The following is a 15296-nucleotide window of genomic DNA, read 5'->3' as shown; positions in this document are numbered from 1 at the left end:
TTATCCCTCTTTTCATTGTTAATATAGTTATAGCAACATTTTTATTGCCTTTTACAGAAGCAGTAGAACTAATTTTTCATTAGGGTTTGGCCCTTTTCATTTTCTCCCTGCATAAACTCACGACATCCTTGTAGCCCTCCAGAGTCGCCTGCCCCTTCTTCCAAAGGTTATAAACACTCCTTTTTTTCCTGAGTCCCAGCCAAAGCTGTCTGTTCAGCCAGGCCAGCCTTCTTTCCCACCAGCTCATCTTTCAGCACATGGGAACAGTCTGATCCTGTGCCTTTAATATTTCTTTCCTGAAGAATGTCCAGCCTTCTGGGACTCCTTTGCCCCTCAGGACAGCCTCCCAAGGGACTCTGTCAACCAGATTCTTAAACAGGCCAAAGTCTGCCTTCCAGAATTCTAAGATGGTAGCTCTGCTGCCTCCTCTTCTTACTCTGAGAATTCAGAACTCTATCAATTTGTGATCACTGTGCCCAAGACAGCCTCCACATCACCCACAAGTCCTTCTCTCTTGACAAAAAGCAGATCCAGAAGGGCACCTGCTCTAGCTATCTCCCTCATCAGCTCCCTCAGAAAGTATCTTCCACACACTCCAGAAATGTCCTGGACTGTTTCTTCTCCTGTATTCTGTTGTATTTCCAGCAGACATCTAGTAAGTTGAGGCCCTGCATGATAACAGGTGTTAGTGACTGTGTGATTTCTCCAAGCTGCTTATAGAATATTTCATCTGCCTCTTTGTCCTGATTAAGCAGTCTACAACAAGCTCCTACAATGATTTCCTCCTGACTCTTACCCATAGGCACTTGACCTTATCATCACCATCATAAATCTCTGGACGATCAAAACACTCTCTAACATACAGAACTACCCCATTACCTCTCCTTTCTTGCCTATCCCTTCTGAAGAGCTTGTAGCCACCCAATGCAGCACTCTAGTTGTGCAGGTCATCCAAAATGACATCCCTAACATGTGGCAACAGACAAGGCTTTCACTTTTGATATTAGAACTGCTCTTTACTAATATGAAGTTGCCTTTGAGAGTGCAATTGCTTCTTGCCTACATTGGAAAAGCTACTCAAACAATTTCATGTCATTTTTGTCTCCTCCTCACTGGCCGTTCCCTTGGCAGTACATCACATTGATTTCCGTGAAGCAATCCCACATTCGGGACAGCATTGACCAGGGTGAGCGGAGCACAGGTAAAATTGCCGCAGTGCTGGGTTTAGTTCCAAGCCCAACATTAAGCTCTGCTGACAGACTTGCAGTGAGCTCACTGGCTGTGGGAGCTTGGGGGATGCATCTTGTCAACACCACTGACCTACCTCTTAGTTTATTACCATCTGCTTTTTGTGAGTTTCCAGCCTACCTCCTGCCCCTCCTCCTCAGCCTTTATGATAATGTTACCTTCAATACCCTTTCTGTCTTTCTTTCCCAGTTAATCCTGGACCTTTTTCTCACCATCCTTCACACCTCTACAAAACATTTGTTTAAGCCAACAGGGCACTACCTTGCTTTATCATTCCCGCCTCTCCCCGTCTGGAACTCAGAACTGGCACTCTTTAATTGAAATGCCAAAAAGAGCTCTAGCTTAAAATAAATGGTCACAGGATCTTGTTTATCTTGCCTCAACCACCCTGCCCGAGCGTGCTATGACAGTGTGGAGCATGGCTTCTCTGGGACACAAAGCATACAGCAGGCTAAAGGAGCAAGCACATGCCTTGGTGGTGTTAAATCATAAACAAAACAGCAGCAGCAAGCACCTCCTCTGAGCATAAAAAGCAGAAGCCTCCCTGTAACTCATTTAAGCCCTCTCTTCAGAAGCAAACACTCTCCATTAGAGTCTTGAAACCTGCTTTGGAGAGTACAGCCCTTCAAGCTGACCTCAGAAGTGAGTCTGGCAGTCTAATCCTCTCTGGCAGAAATCTCCAGAACAGGCACACAGTATGAAGAGCATTGTCTGTATGTGCTAAGACTAATTTCCCCCCAGCATTCACTGGGGTTTGGTACCACTGGCACTTGTGTGTTCAGTGGTGAGAAGACAGCGATACCGCCAGTGAGTGAAGTGTTTGTAAAAAGAGTCTGAAAAAGCCAAAGGGGAAAATGAGCATCCTATTCCTTTGCTGGCACCAGCCATTTTTATCTTGCCTGTTTTGTTGGCCCTGAAACACCTTGCTGGTATGATACTGGTGCCAGCGTCGATAAGAAGAGGGAGCAGGACGGATGCAGGAAAATGTCCACAAGCCTGGAATTAGGACCATCAAACTGGTAAGCGCAAAGATAAAAAGCAGCGATTGAAAAAGAGTGATCCACAAGAAACTTGCTGGCAATTTGACTCTTCACTAAGGTCCCATTTGGCAACCTTCCCTTCATATCAGAACCACCTAGCCAATAAATCAAGGATGAAAAACATAGGGAAGACTTTTACCACTACTATCAAGTTTCTTCATACATGTGTTTCATGAGTACCTATTTACAGGCACAGATATTTACAGACACAGTCAGGTGGCTGTCTGTTAGTCTGCAGTGAGCAGGGTAGGTAGGCGTTGCATACTCAAACTTTACATGACTGATACGAAAACTAGTCTGGGACTCGTTTTGGAAACACACAGATTTCTGAGTTTCCAGTTTTCTTCATTTGCACATTTAGAAAAAAGAGTTGGCAAACAATAACACGAGACGTATTAACCTGCGGAATGGTTCAGTTGTTGAAATGTTCGCCCATTTTTCAAACATATAATCTTGGATTCAGGTTCCAACTGTCCTGGTAAATTATGAAATGATGGCTTTCATGTATTGCAGTGAGAGATGCATTTATTTTATACACAGGTTTATAATTAACTTTAAAAAGATAGCTAGCACTGTTATTATTTTCACAGGGAAAGTACATTTCCCCCCCTCTTGATGTTCATATCCAACAAAACTTTTTTTATCCCCTTAAAAGTATATAACTATCCCCTTTTGTGTATATAACTAGATGCATGCTCGATCTGAAGGAGTCGATTTTCTCTCCAGGCTCAAGGTGATTTACGCAGCTGAGCACTAACTACAGGTACTGATGATGTAGGGGTGAGCTGTGTGTGTGGCATTCATTGGGGAAGACTAGACATCCCTACCCGATGCCCCCCTTTCCCTCCTTGCCCACTGATGATTTAATTGTCAGTTTTCCTGAGGGTATGAAGTAGGGGATTAGCTGTGCTTCACAAACTCTGGCAGCTCCATGCCTGTGTGCAGGGTAAGTGCTCCAGCCTTCTCCAGGACAAAGGCCGGGTGAGCAGCATCAGTGAATTTGTGCCTGATAGCAAACAGCACCAGTCCTCTCTCTGCATTGAAGAACAACAGTCTGCCACCACTGTAATCCAACAGGATGCCAATCCTGGCCAGCTGTCCTGTCACATGGACATCGCTCATTGCACCAGTGTGAAGAAATCTGTAAAGAAAGCTGCAGGAAATGGAAACCAGAATACAGTGAGTCTCCTCATGATGATTTACGAGAAATAACCTATGACTTAATTCCCACATATTAACAGGTGGCTGCATGTAGCAGCACATCATGTGGTAATAGCATTTTGCTCAGTACGTAAGCAAAGAGGATGTGGCAGTGCTCCAAAGCCCTGCATGGCACGCTGATGAGCCCTTCCACTGGGCATCTTTGGACTCTCAGGATAAAATCAGACTTGATATAATCATATTAGTCTGGTTTTTTTCTTATTACATATCTATGTGGGTATATAAACCCGAACTGTGCTTTGGCAAAACCCTCTCCATATCCGATGTTTCATCTACCTATTTATGGTCATCCACCTATATGATTTCCCACATGTGAGGAATCACGCTTGTTTAGATCAAGAGCACCTTTACACCATTAACAGGGTAATGCCTTACAAATCTCCAAGCAGCCCAGCACCAGCCTGCTGAAAACAACCTCAGTACCCTGCAGTCTTGCCATAGTTGCAGGTGGGTGCTTATTGCTGTGAAGGACAAGGCAGGAGAAGACATTCCCTATGGATACTTGACATCTGCAGATGGAAATAGATTCTAAAAAGACTGCATTTATGGAAATAAATACATATGCTTGAATTTTTTGAAGTGGTTCAGGGTATAAGCCCAGAAAGCCAAAGCAGTGGCAAGTTAGTTTTTAAGTTTTATGCACTCTCTGTGTGAAGGGTAGTAAACAAATCTGTTTGAGATTTTTTATTATTTCTTATTTTTAGGGTGCTTTATATTTTTTTTAATTAAGAAGAGGTCTAAAGCTTTTCTGTAGTAGTCCTTTTCTTATTACTCAAATTTGTGGAAAGAAAGTAGGTGTATCCTTTCTGCTCTCATGCTCCTTAAAGCTGGCCAGCTTTATTTATGTGAAGAACAACTAACTTCCCAAGCAACCAGACTGACTCAACTTTACCTGGTTTGTGTAGGACAGCATCGCATGCACCAGGAGGTATCACTCAGCCCCAGGACACGGCTCTGTGTTATTCCCTCATAGCAAATCCCAATCCTGTAGTTTCTGCAGGCAGAGACAATGATTTCCCAGTAATGATGTCCCCGAGCAGGCAGCAGTTCACCCAGGACTGAAGGAAACCTGTTCATGGAAGAGATGTACAATAAAGTGCGTGCACAATATTACATACGGTACACTCAAAGACCAACCATACTGTGATATTTCTTACAGTCATGCCATGAAGTAGTGTCTAAAATTACTAGGGGATTGCACTCCATTCTTCTAACTGTAGGACTTTATCAAAGATTTGAATGTTGTTACTGAGAGTAATTTCATCTTTGATTGAGATGGACTCATCTTAAGGAGAGAAACCATAAAACTTTACCCTAAATTATCTGAATTTAGCAAAAGGTGGAAAAGGTGACTTTGGAGACAAAATATGGACTTCAAATTTAGGACAAGAGGCAATGGGTGCAAGTTGGAGCATAGGAAGTTCAGCAAAAACATGAGGAAAGACTTTTTCCCTGTGAGAGTGACAGAGCACTGGCACAGGCTGCCCAGGGAGCTTGTGGAGTCTCTTTCTCTGGAGACATTCAAACCCCGTCTGGATGCGTTCCTGCGCAATCTACTGTAGGTGATCCTGCTCTGGCAGGGGGGCTGGACTAGGCGATCTTTTGAGGTCTCTTCCAACCCCTAACATTCTGTGATTCTGTATGAAATTTAAGTTTGTTCAGATGAGAAAGTATGGCTGCCTTAAGTAGATACTGTGATAAACATCTTTTGTGTGTTCAGCTCTGACAGTAAATAAAAGTATTTAAACAAGTAATATCTCATTTCCTTTGAAGATATGGCTTTTAAGAAGCCATATCAGTTTGGCACAACTTATAGAAGTGGGCCTGTGCTTGTGTTGGGATTTATATTAGTATGAAAAAAAAAAAATAAATCATGTTTGCAATGGATGGACCTAGCCTGGTACAACCATTCTAAACACATCCCAGGAACATTACCTAGTTCTCCAAGGCCACAGATGCTTTGGAGAACATTACCAAGAGTGCCCTCAGTAAAGGAGCAAAGTATGAAATATGGATTACTTCTAGCCACAATATATTAAAAAATAAGCCTACAAATCTGGCCTTCTTGCGGTAGAAACAAATTGCTCTGAGACTGAAGTGCTCTGAAGAATTAAGCAGTGACCATAGACTGAGGCAAACCTAGTGGTCCCAGCAGGTACCACTGCCTTTGGCTCTGGTGCTTCCTCAGTGCACCACTGAGCTCTTCCCACAACTTACATCAATGATGTTACTGGCTTTACTGAGATACTGCAATGCTTGAAAGGAGGGTCAATCACACAAAGTACAGGGGCTGCATGGCTGAGAGGATTCTGTTCTACAAATTTAGCTAGTGCCATGTGAAAGTTACACAGAGGCGGAAGTAAGAGTGAGGGACTCATCCTGAACTCCGCAGGGTGGTCATGTTTGTCATGCTGCTACTCACCCAGTGAATTTGTTTTTCTTGGGAAGGCAGATCACAGTTGCATTGGAGGAGATTTGCAAAGCAGGATGGGCTGTGTCACTAAGCAGGCGAAATCGAGTTCCTAGTACAATTCATGACAAAGAAACACCAGTTCTGAGAGGCTGGCAATGTTAACGTGAAGTGAATCAAAATGTTAAGCAACAATTACTACCACCTTAGATGGACAGAGCTGTGTCTGCTGGCAGGTATGAGTGACAGAAAATTGAATGCAAATGCAAGGGATCTTCCAAGCTATGTCCAATGGGGTGGCAGTCTAATATCCAAAAATGTAGCTAGGTGATAAAGAAGTCCTCAGTCTTTGAGAAGGTTGAACAGTTTTCAATCAATTGCTTTTTTAAAATAGCAAATTTGAATTTTGAGGCTGGTTTGGAAGAACTGTACATAACTAAACTTTTTTTATCAGGAAACCTTTAAGTTTAAATCCATTATTTCTATTACATTTTAAAATTGCTCTGCATGCTTCCTCATCTCTGAAACCCAAAATCCAGAAGTTTTAATTGTGAGAAGCTTTTTTTAAGGTTATTGCATCTTTTATCAGAATGTACTCTGCCAAACTCAAACTGAGATCTTTGAAGAATATTTAGTTATTACAAATCTCAGACAGAATTTAATACTTTTGCTTCTGAAGTCACATCAGATTTACACTGATATAAATGTACAAACTTCAAGTGTAGTCCCTGATTGTACTAATATTAAGCAGATAAAATACAGTACCTTTTATATCAAGAACTTACTCATTCCTATATGAGAAAGTTCATGTACGATTTCCACAGGAAAATGCTATCTTTGGCTGCTTTGCACCCCCATCCCATTGTTCCAACATCAAAAAAGGGTGATCTACCTTTAGTTGAGATGAGAGCTGCTTCACTTTGTTCACTTGTCCCAAATGGGTTGACAGCCCTCAAGTAGAAGAAATAGTTCACATTGGGCTCCAGGGATACTTTCAGTTCAGGTCTCTTTATACCAGCAAAAGATCTGCAAATTTTGAAGATTTTCATACATGAAAATGTATGCAGATATCCAAACTAGGAAAGACTAATTTATGCAAACAGCTAAGCCACCTAACAGTATTGTTGATTACTGAAACAACAGGCACTATACAGAAACTCCAAATTAGAAAGGCAAACACCGTTTTCACAAAAAAAAAAAAAAGGGTTGTGTAGGAGTTTCAGCATTTTACCTGAAGGATCCTCCTCACTTCGTCTGATAAATTTTTGCCTTTGTTTCTGTACCACCTTCTCACTCAGTGCAGTGTAATGCTCATTTCTGTTCATTTTGCAACAATAAGTTATCACATAAAATGCAAGCAGCACAGAATCAGAGTCTCATGTGCTTCCTAAGAAAAGTCTTGTTTGTACTGCCTGGGCACGTGCTCCAGATCCAAAAGAACGGATACCCTTATGTGAGACCACACAGAAACCACTCACTTCTTGTGAACTCCTTGCTCACAAATCGTTCATCAACAACGTGTTGTCTCTCTCTCCCTGAATGTGCCGTGCAGTGTAAGAGGCTGCTTTTGTGTGAGGCAGTACAGGGGAACTTTTGCACAGCAGCCTGTTTTGACTAAGTCTCCTCTTTGTGGTGTCTCAGAAGCTCCCGCCCTCACATCCTCAAACTGACGTCCCCGACTCACTGCCAAAAAGTGAGAGTCAGCACCCACTACTGTCAGGTGCTTTGAAGTCCCAGTGAAAGTACCTTGCATGGCTATAAAGACTCCAATTTTATTTTCTATATTCTCAAGACCAGCTTAACAAATTCTCATACACTGGTTCCTAATTCTCCTTCTTATTGCCCAGTATTATACACCTACTGCATTGTATGCGTGCAGTTTACAACCATTCATCTGAATAAAATAGATAATTTCCTCCATGAAATGCTTATAGGAATCTTCAAGCAAGTGCTTAAACTCACAAACAAGAGATGTGCTTTTTGAGAGCAGGCAAGGCACCTTCCTTTTCACCTCAGGTTTTAGAGTGGACAGTTTCCCTCCTGCAGGTAATCTCTCTTATGTGAAACTAGATTAAACAAATTACCTTTCACAGCACTAATTACCGTGGCCCCAGAGGAGGTAAGGCAGTCAAGCAAGCAGTTAGATCAGATCCTTGCTATTTATTTGTAGTGACTGTTTTTCCATATGTGTCCCACCAGAGAGCAGTATAATCTGAAGAATAATCAGTGCTCATGCATCAGGATTTTTCACATGCCTGCCTCGGCTGCATTTGTCACGTAAAGGTGAAATTCCACAGTCCTACGCACACTGAATTCCTGCTAACACGACACAGAGCTCCATGTCTAAGAGAATGTCACCCTGAGGGAAGACTAGTGCATCATCCTTAGTAGTCTGTAGCAGGTATTTTGTGCTGACAGCTGTCATTAAAGGTGATTGAAAGCTCTGAGAAAAGCCACTGAGTTCTTCTGTAATGTGTTTCTTTGTTGTGGGGTTTTTTTGGTTTTTTTTTTCAGTTTGAAAGAATTTCAGAACATTTGGGTCTCTTGTGTGATCAGTGCAGGGCTATGCCACCTTTGGGGAATGTGTCACCTTAATGCTGAAACTGATGCAGTAAACAGAAGTGGGTTGCCCAGACATATAACCAATTGCACTATTTGCTTCATTCCCATGACTAACCAAAGCTCTGACCAGGAGAGCACTTCAGCAAGGCACTGGGAATTCGGCAGGCTGCGCAGTTCTTACTGAAGGGTTCAGGGAAGAGATGCAACCTGCTGACTTGTCTGACAAGAACCTGAGATTTTCAGACTTGAAGGGGGAAAAAGCTAGTCTGAGTACAGGGACCAATAGAAAAAGGAAAGATGAGTTGAAAAATACAAGATGGGAACTGAGTAAGGAGGTAAATATAAAACCAGTGACAGTAAGGAAAACTAGGATGGAAGCAGAGACAGGGAAAAAGAAGTGGGCATCTAAGATTTGAAGAAATTTGTCCATGTTTCCTAGACAAGTGTCATCCACTTTGTTTCTTGGAAGCACTAATCTGACACCTTTGATGTGAATCTGAAGCACAGACCACCAGGAAGAAGTTTTGGCAGTTACAAGTGAGATGAAGGCAGGATATGCTGAGCTATTTGTTGGAAGCTGTTTGTGGCAACATGTACTTCAACAGGTCTTGAACACACTGACAGCCTCTGTATGGATCCTTCTTCTGTCTTCTAGAACATGCCACGTAAATCAGTATCCTTTCAAAGAGATTAGGAGATCTTCTTTTTCACTATGTGCTATTTAACTGATGATTAGTTAATAAAACACAAAACCATTTCTAAATCCAAGTAGACAGGTACATTCTGGTGTAATGAGTAGACCTGGTGTATTCATATTCTGGAGTCTGGATCCCACTGCTTGGATATTCACAGGAGATTTTACAGAATATAGTCAGTCATCCAAAGCTCAGATCCCAGTCCCTTTCAAGTCTGAAGTTCTTCAAATCAGAATCTAGTTGCATGTTTAAATTTGAGGATAATAGTATGCCTCTTTTCAGTTGTAACAGCAAGACAGAATTCTAAGTCCGAACATTAAGCGGATCTGGTTGGTAAAACAGTGATCAGATTTTCGAATAGCATTCTCTGCTTTGTAATCTATTTTAGTCAGCTTTAAGCTGACTAAGAATAAGAGCTCATCAAATTTAGCTACGATTAAGGCTTAAAAAACAGTCCCGCTGCTGGATCTAATGAAACAGAATATGCCAACAAGAAGGAATTTCATTTGCAACACTCTGGGCCAGGTTCAAGCTCACAAGAGGCTCAGTGCAAAGAAGAAATAGGTATTGCTATCACCTCTCCTTCTGTTTGGAGGATAAGGTGAAGGGGTAAAGTAAATACTGAGGACTCTCTAGCAATCACTGTGGTTTGTCATGTTTCAGTTGACCCTGCTATCAGTGATAAAAAGGAAAGGATGAGAAGAAGGTATGACTAGTGCTTAGCCCACAGCATACAAGTGACGCGTAGGAGAAGGGAAGAGAAAATGCCTCCTTACTGTGTTGGGAGAAGCCTCCTTCATTTCTGAGTTCTTGTAACAAGCATGGCATCTAGATCTTCCTCAACTTCACTTTAAGTATTGAACTGTGTCATTTTGGTCATGAAAGAAAGAGAATTCCACCTACAACATGTAGAGTTCTAGCTATTTTCTACTTTGAATACACCTGCCCACTTCATAGATGATTGAAAATGTTCTAATGTTATTATCAAAGCATGAGGCATCCTGGTCCTTATCCTAAATGCTATTATATTTGCAGTGTCCTCCCAATGTCTTGGTATCATGTTATAAAATTAAATGTATAGAAATTCAAGAAACACTTAAAAATGAATATTTTGTCTATCTTTACCTAATCCCTCTCTTTGTAAGGGGAATCTTTAAGTCTCAGAACTCAGCCTCCAAACTTCAAGTACATGCTATTTCAAAGCCGACCAGAAAGGAGTTACAGGTTTCTTCACCATTAAAATGCCAAGGAATATTATGGTAGCAATTGTGTGTTAAATTTTTGCTATCCTTGGTTTTAGGGCTATCTGATGCTGTGTTTTGATGCATGTTTCTCTCATCAGCACCCTTGTCTATTTCAAGGAAACACCGTCTAGAGGATATTTTTTAATATTGCATGAACTCAGTAAATTACACGCCTTGCAGTGATTCACAACGCCCTCTGTGCCATAATTGTCATTTCCACCTCCAAGATCCCACTGAAACAGCACCTCCAGACCTGTGCTGGTACCACTGATGTGGAAAATATGCAAGTTTCTCAAGATACATGTAGAAGCGCACAGAACGGATGCACCATGAGCAGAAAAAACTCTTGATCCCAAAAATAAAGAACAACTGGCTCTGAGTTCGCTCTCAGCTGTGCCACAAGCTTCCTTTCATCTCCTGTGTCCCAGAACTGGCTGGTTTTGCGGTTAGATCACCAGAGCACAAACTACAGCGGTCCTTGTTGCTATCTGAGATGGCAAGCCCAGCACATCCAGAGGAGAGAAAGATTCCCTATTTTCCACACCTTGCTTCCTAAGCTGGCAAGTTGGTCGTGTGGGAAGTGCAACAGGAGGGAGGCTTGCCGTCCTTTTTCCAGCATCAGACCTACTCTATAGGTAAACAGAAAATTTTAGTTGCTAGCAGTGCTGATCTCTCATTGGCATAAAGAATGACACTCAGTCCCTTCCACTATTATGAACTCACCATGTACCGTACTAATTTTTGCCTCCCTGAGTCTTACAGATTTCTCATGATTTGATACATGGTTTCCATCTGAACAGCCCACACATCTAATCCCTGGACTACATTTCTCACAGTTTTCCATTCTCCACCCACAGCTCCATTGACTTCTGAACACAAAGAATCTGAACATCGAGAAAATAGCAGAGCTCTGGAAACTGAAAGAAACATTTCAAAGCCTCATAAAGATTATGGAAGAAGAATAAACCTGGGAAGGATCTTTAAAACCACAGCAGAAGGCCAAGGACTGATTGTTGCAGAAGACTTAAATAGTTCTGGGCCCCTCATTTCAAGAGAGACAGGGAACTGCTTGAGAGAGTCCAGCACAGAGCCACAGAGATGATGAAGGGAGTGGAACATCTCCCTGATGAGGAAAGGCTGAAGGAGCTGGGTCTCTTCAGCTTGGAGAAGAGGAGACTGAGGGGTGACCTCATTAATGTTTATACATATGTCAAGAGGGAGTGTCAGAAGGATGGTGCCAGGCTCTTTTCAGCAGTGTCTGATGACAGGGCAAGGGGCAATGGATTCAAGTTGGAACATAGGAGGTTCCACAAAAACATTAGGAAAAACTGTGAGGGTGACAGAGCCCTGGCACAGGCTGCCCAGGGAGGTTGTGGAGTCTCCTTCTCTGAAGACATTCAAAACCCGCCTGGACACGTTCCTGTGTGACCTACTGTAGGTGATCCTGCTCTGGCAGGTGGGGGCCGGACTAGATGATATTTTGAGGTCCCTTCCAACCCCTAACATTCTGTGATTCTGTGAATTTTATATGAAACTACATGCTTCAGGTGGCAAATTGGCAAGGGCAGACAACCCAGAGAGGAAAATATAGATCTTTTGGGGTTTGGTTTTGTTATCATGGTTAGAAGGAAAACTTTAATGAGGATTTATTTCCAGATGTGCTTCAAATTCTCTCCCTGGGGAACAGGGACTGCTCCAGGACTGCTCCAAGTACCTCCTCAGAGATATTCAAAAACTGCCTAGGCAACTGGCTCTAGGTGGCCCTACTTGAGCAGGACTGTTGGACCAGAAGACCTCCAAAGGTCCCTTCCAACCTCAACCATCCTGTGATTTACGACATGCTGAAGGCTTCAGAGGGCTGGGCCAGATGAGGGGCTCCACACTTGTCTCCGGCTGTTAGATGGGGGCATTCGTCCCTGTCTGCACCTTTGTGCTGTCCCTTGCCTTGGGTGTGCTCCCAGAACAACATCTATGAAAGTAGCTTTGTGGGATGGGACCATGCCCATTTCTCCAGGACTTCCATTGGATGTCTTTCCCTGACCTTTGCTTTCATACTGTTGTCCCAGCAGCAGCTGCGAGAACCTTGCAGGGTTGCTGAGGAGCACAAACAGGAGAGAACTCCCACCCGGGAACTGGGAGATCACTCAGCCTCAGGACTGCTGCAAGCATGGAAGGCATAGGCCGTCTGTGAAAGGGCTCCACATTTGGCTGGTCCCCAAGATGAGTGTTGCTCAGGAAAACTGGGAAGGACAAACTCCAAGCTTTCAAGGAGAGCAAATCAGAAGGGACTATAGCATTTCCATGGCCAAATGCTAGGTCTGCAAACAGACACAGTTTTGTTCCACTTGATACGGGTAGCCGACACAGGAACTCTAATCTCCCTACAGGTACTTCCAGAAGGCAGCTTCCCACTAGATCAGCTACATAAGGAATTGATTTCTAGTCCTGATTTGTACCTTGGGGACACTGGATGTGAGTATTTCAGGCAGTTTGCTCCATCTACTAGCAGGCTCTTTTTTCCTTGGCTTTACATAAAAAAATTAAATAGAAATCTTGAAAGAATAATTCTCCATCACTGAAATATTTTGTGCCATTACAGAAGCTTTTCAGTTTAATCTCATAGGGTTGTTTTAAGAAAAAGAAAGAGGGGTATTGCTTTCAGGGAAAATAAGCAATAAAAGATGGTCTTTGACACTGTAAAAACAGGTCAGCGTCCTTCTACAAAGAGAGAAATTTAAACTACAGCAATTCTGAGAAAATTCATGGGTTTGTCCTGCGGGAATTTTTCACACTTGTCACAGTAAAAGGCCAGCTTCTGCCCACAGGGAGCCCAAAAAGTCAAATGTGACTCAGTATAATTATAAACATGTTAGATTTTGCACAAGGTTACTTGAGAAAGGGAAAGGGTCAGTTCTGGCAGCTTTTTGCCACAGTTATCACCACAAGCAAACTGTTTGGTGTTATCAACACCTCATTCACGGATTACAGAAAACAGAATTCTTTCAATTTTGAGAAAAAAGAGGCAATTCCAGTTAACAGCAAAGAAACTTGAGGGCAAACATACAGCACAAGTTTTGGGAATGGCGACATTATCCCTGACCAAGAGTAACTTTTGTTCGTTGACGGGGATCTGATGGCCTCATGAAATATGTATGAAAATGAGGAGGTCATGGCCGCCCTCTGAGAGGCAATAGAGCTGGGCAAGACTTCTTGTACTAATGCAGCACGCTGCTCCTGCATGAAAAAAGGTCTTCCTGCCAAAGGTTTGTATTTCAACTTTTAGCCTATTATTGTGAGGAGCAAGGCATGCACAATACCACTGTTGTACCTGTCTACTAGAAATCTGTGAATGCTTTAGTCTGTGTAACTAATTTTGCCTGCAGGGTACGAAGCTCCTCCCTTTCTGCCACATCTCCATGAAGATGTGAACTGGCTCGCTGGGTGAAGACCCTATCAGTCTTCCCAGAAGGTGAAGAGGAAAAACTCAACTGGGCTGAGGCTTTTCTTCAGGGTCCCATATAGCAGGCTACCCCCCATCTTCCAAAGCTTCTCAGACCCTTGTAACTGTATTTTGTTGGAATATTGTTGTTACTGTTTTTAAACAAGAAAACAAACAAACAAAGAAACAACCCCCCCAAATCCACAAGCATATAGGAAGCATGATATAACTTTCTCTGCATTTCAATGCAGTGCAAGGTTCCACAGCCCCGTGGTGCCTATGTCCCTCCTTGCCCTCTCTACACAGCACAGACTCAGTGCAAGGGAAGCCAGAGAGGGTCTGGCATAAGCAGACACCACCCCCTATTTCAAAACTGCTCTTTGGGTTGCTGTTTGACCCCTGTGGCATGCCTGAATAGCTGGGCAGTGCTGAGCTCAGCTGAGGTTTGGAAGGCATCTGCCTGCACATCCAGACAGTGCAGATGTGTCACCAGTATTACTGGAACACCCGGATCACCCTTGCTACGCCCTAGGCCAGCTCCATCTTGTTCACCACAAAGCGGAGAGCGAGCTGGGAGAAGCTTCTCCATCCTGCTCCTTCCCATGCAGCTCAGCTGCCCTCCGCTGACCTGCTCAGGGCTGGGACTGCTGCAGGACAGTGACCCTTCCTCAGCCAGCACTGCCCTGCAACTTCTGGTTGATTGCAGAGAGGCCTCCAGGGTTTCAGCCCCAAATGGAAAGGGTTGCCCGGTTAAGCAGAATAAAAAGGAAGTATTTTTACGTCTCAGCCTAATCTCATAGATTAGCGTCCATCCTACAAGTTACTCAGCACGCAGGAGCAGATATCTTCCTTGCGTGGTTGAAGGCAGAATAATCCCTTGGGTGATGACCTGCAGTCTGGGGGGGTGTTCATCAGCTGCTGCCTAATCTGACCGAGTGGCTCTTGCAACGGTGGCACTGACCTGAGACCCTCTCCTTCCGGCGAGTGCTGTCGGCAGTACTCCAGGGTGAAGGACTCGGCCGATGCTGAGGTGGCACACCAGCGGACAGTGGCTGTGTCCCAACACACTGTGCAGTCCTCAGCCTTGATGGTAGGGATGGCAGGTGCTGGGGACACAGGGACACATTAGCCATAGTGTGAGGAGGCAGCCAGGGGCTGGAGAGGGATGCTGTGAGGGAAAGGCTTATCTTCCCAAAACCCCACAGGACAGTCAGTTTTGCCTATTCAGTAGTGATCTTTTGCTTGTTTATATTTCAGTGGCAGAGGGGCTGTATTATAGGGGGGAAAAAAAACATTCTGGGAAAGTCACTGTGAATATTTGTGCATTTCTGAACATCATTGGAACGCTTGTTGTGACTCTTCTCAAGCACATTTTCCTAATTTCTGCCAACCTTCAAGGAGCAGAGAACCAAGGCAGTACTGCCTACAGCTCTCCCT

General features: G+C 43.4%; 1 protein-coding gene across 1 annotated transcript in view; it reads right to left on the bottom strand.

The window, feature by feature from the left end:
- Positions 1 to 3188: 3188 nt before the first annotated feature.
- The window catches only part of CMYA5 (cardiomyopathy associated 5), a 47460-nt gene continuing 35352 nt past the window's right edge, over positions 3189 to 15296 (bottom strand). The window contains 5 exon segments of the mRNA XM_009869095.1: positions 3189 to 3441; positions 4402 to 4578; positions 5932 to 6031; positions 6812 to 6945; positions 14821 to 14965. Coding sequence (XP_009867397.1) covers positions 3189 to 3441; positions 4402 to 4578; positions 5932 to 6031; positions 6812 to 6945; positions 14821 to 14965 — 809 coding nt within the window.

Source organism: Apaloderma vittatum, unplaced genomic scaffold, assembly GCF_000703405.1.
Source record: "Apaloderma vittatum isolate BGI_N311 unplaced genomic scaffold, ASM70340v1 scaffold5275, whole genome shotgun sequence".
NCBI classification, from domain to species: Eukaryota; Metazoa; Chordata; class Aves; order Trogoniformes; family Trogonidae; genus Apaloderma; species Apaloderma vittatum.
This window is presented reverse-complemented; position numbering and strand designations above follow the sequence as displayed.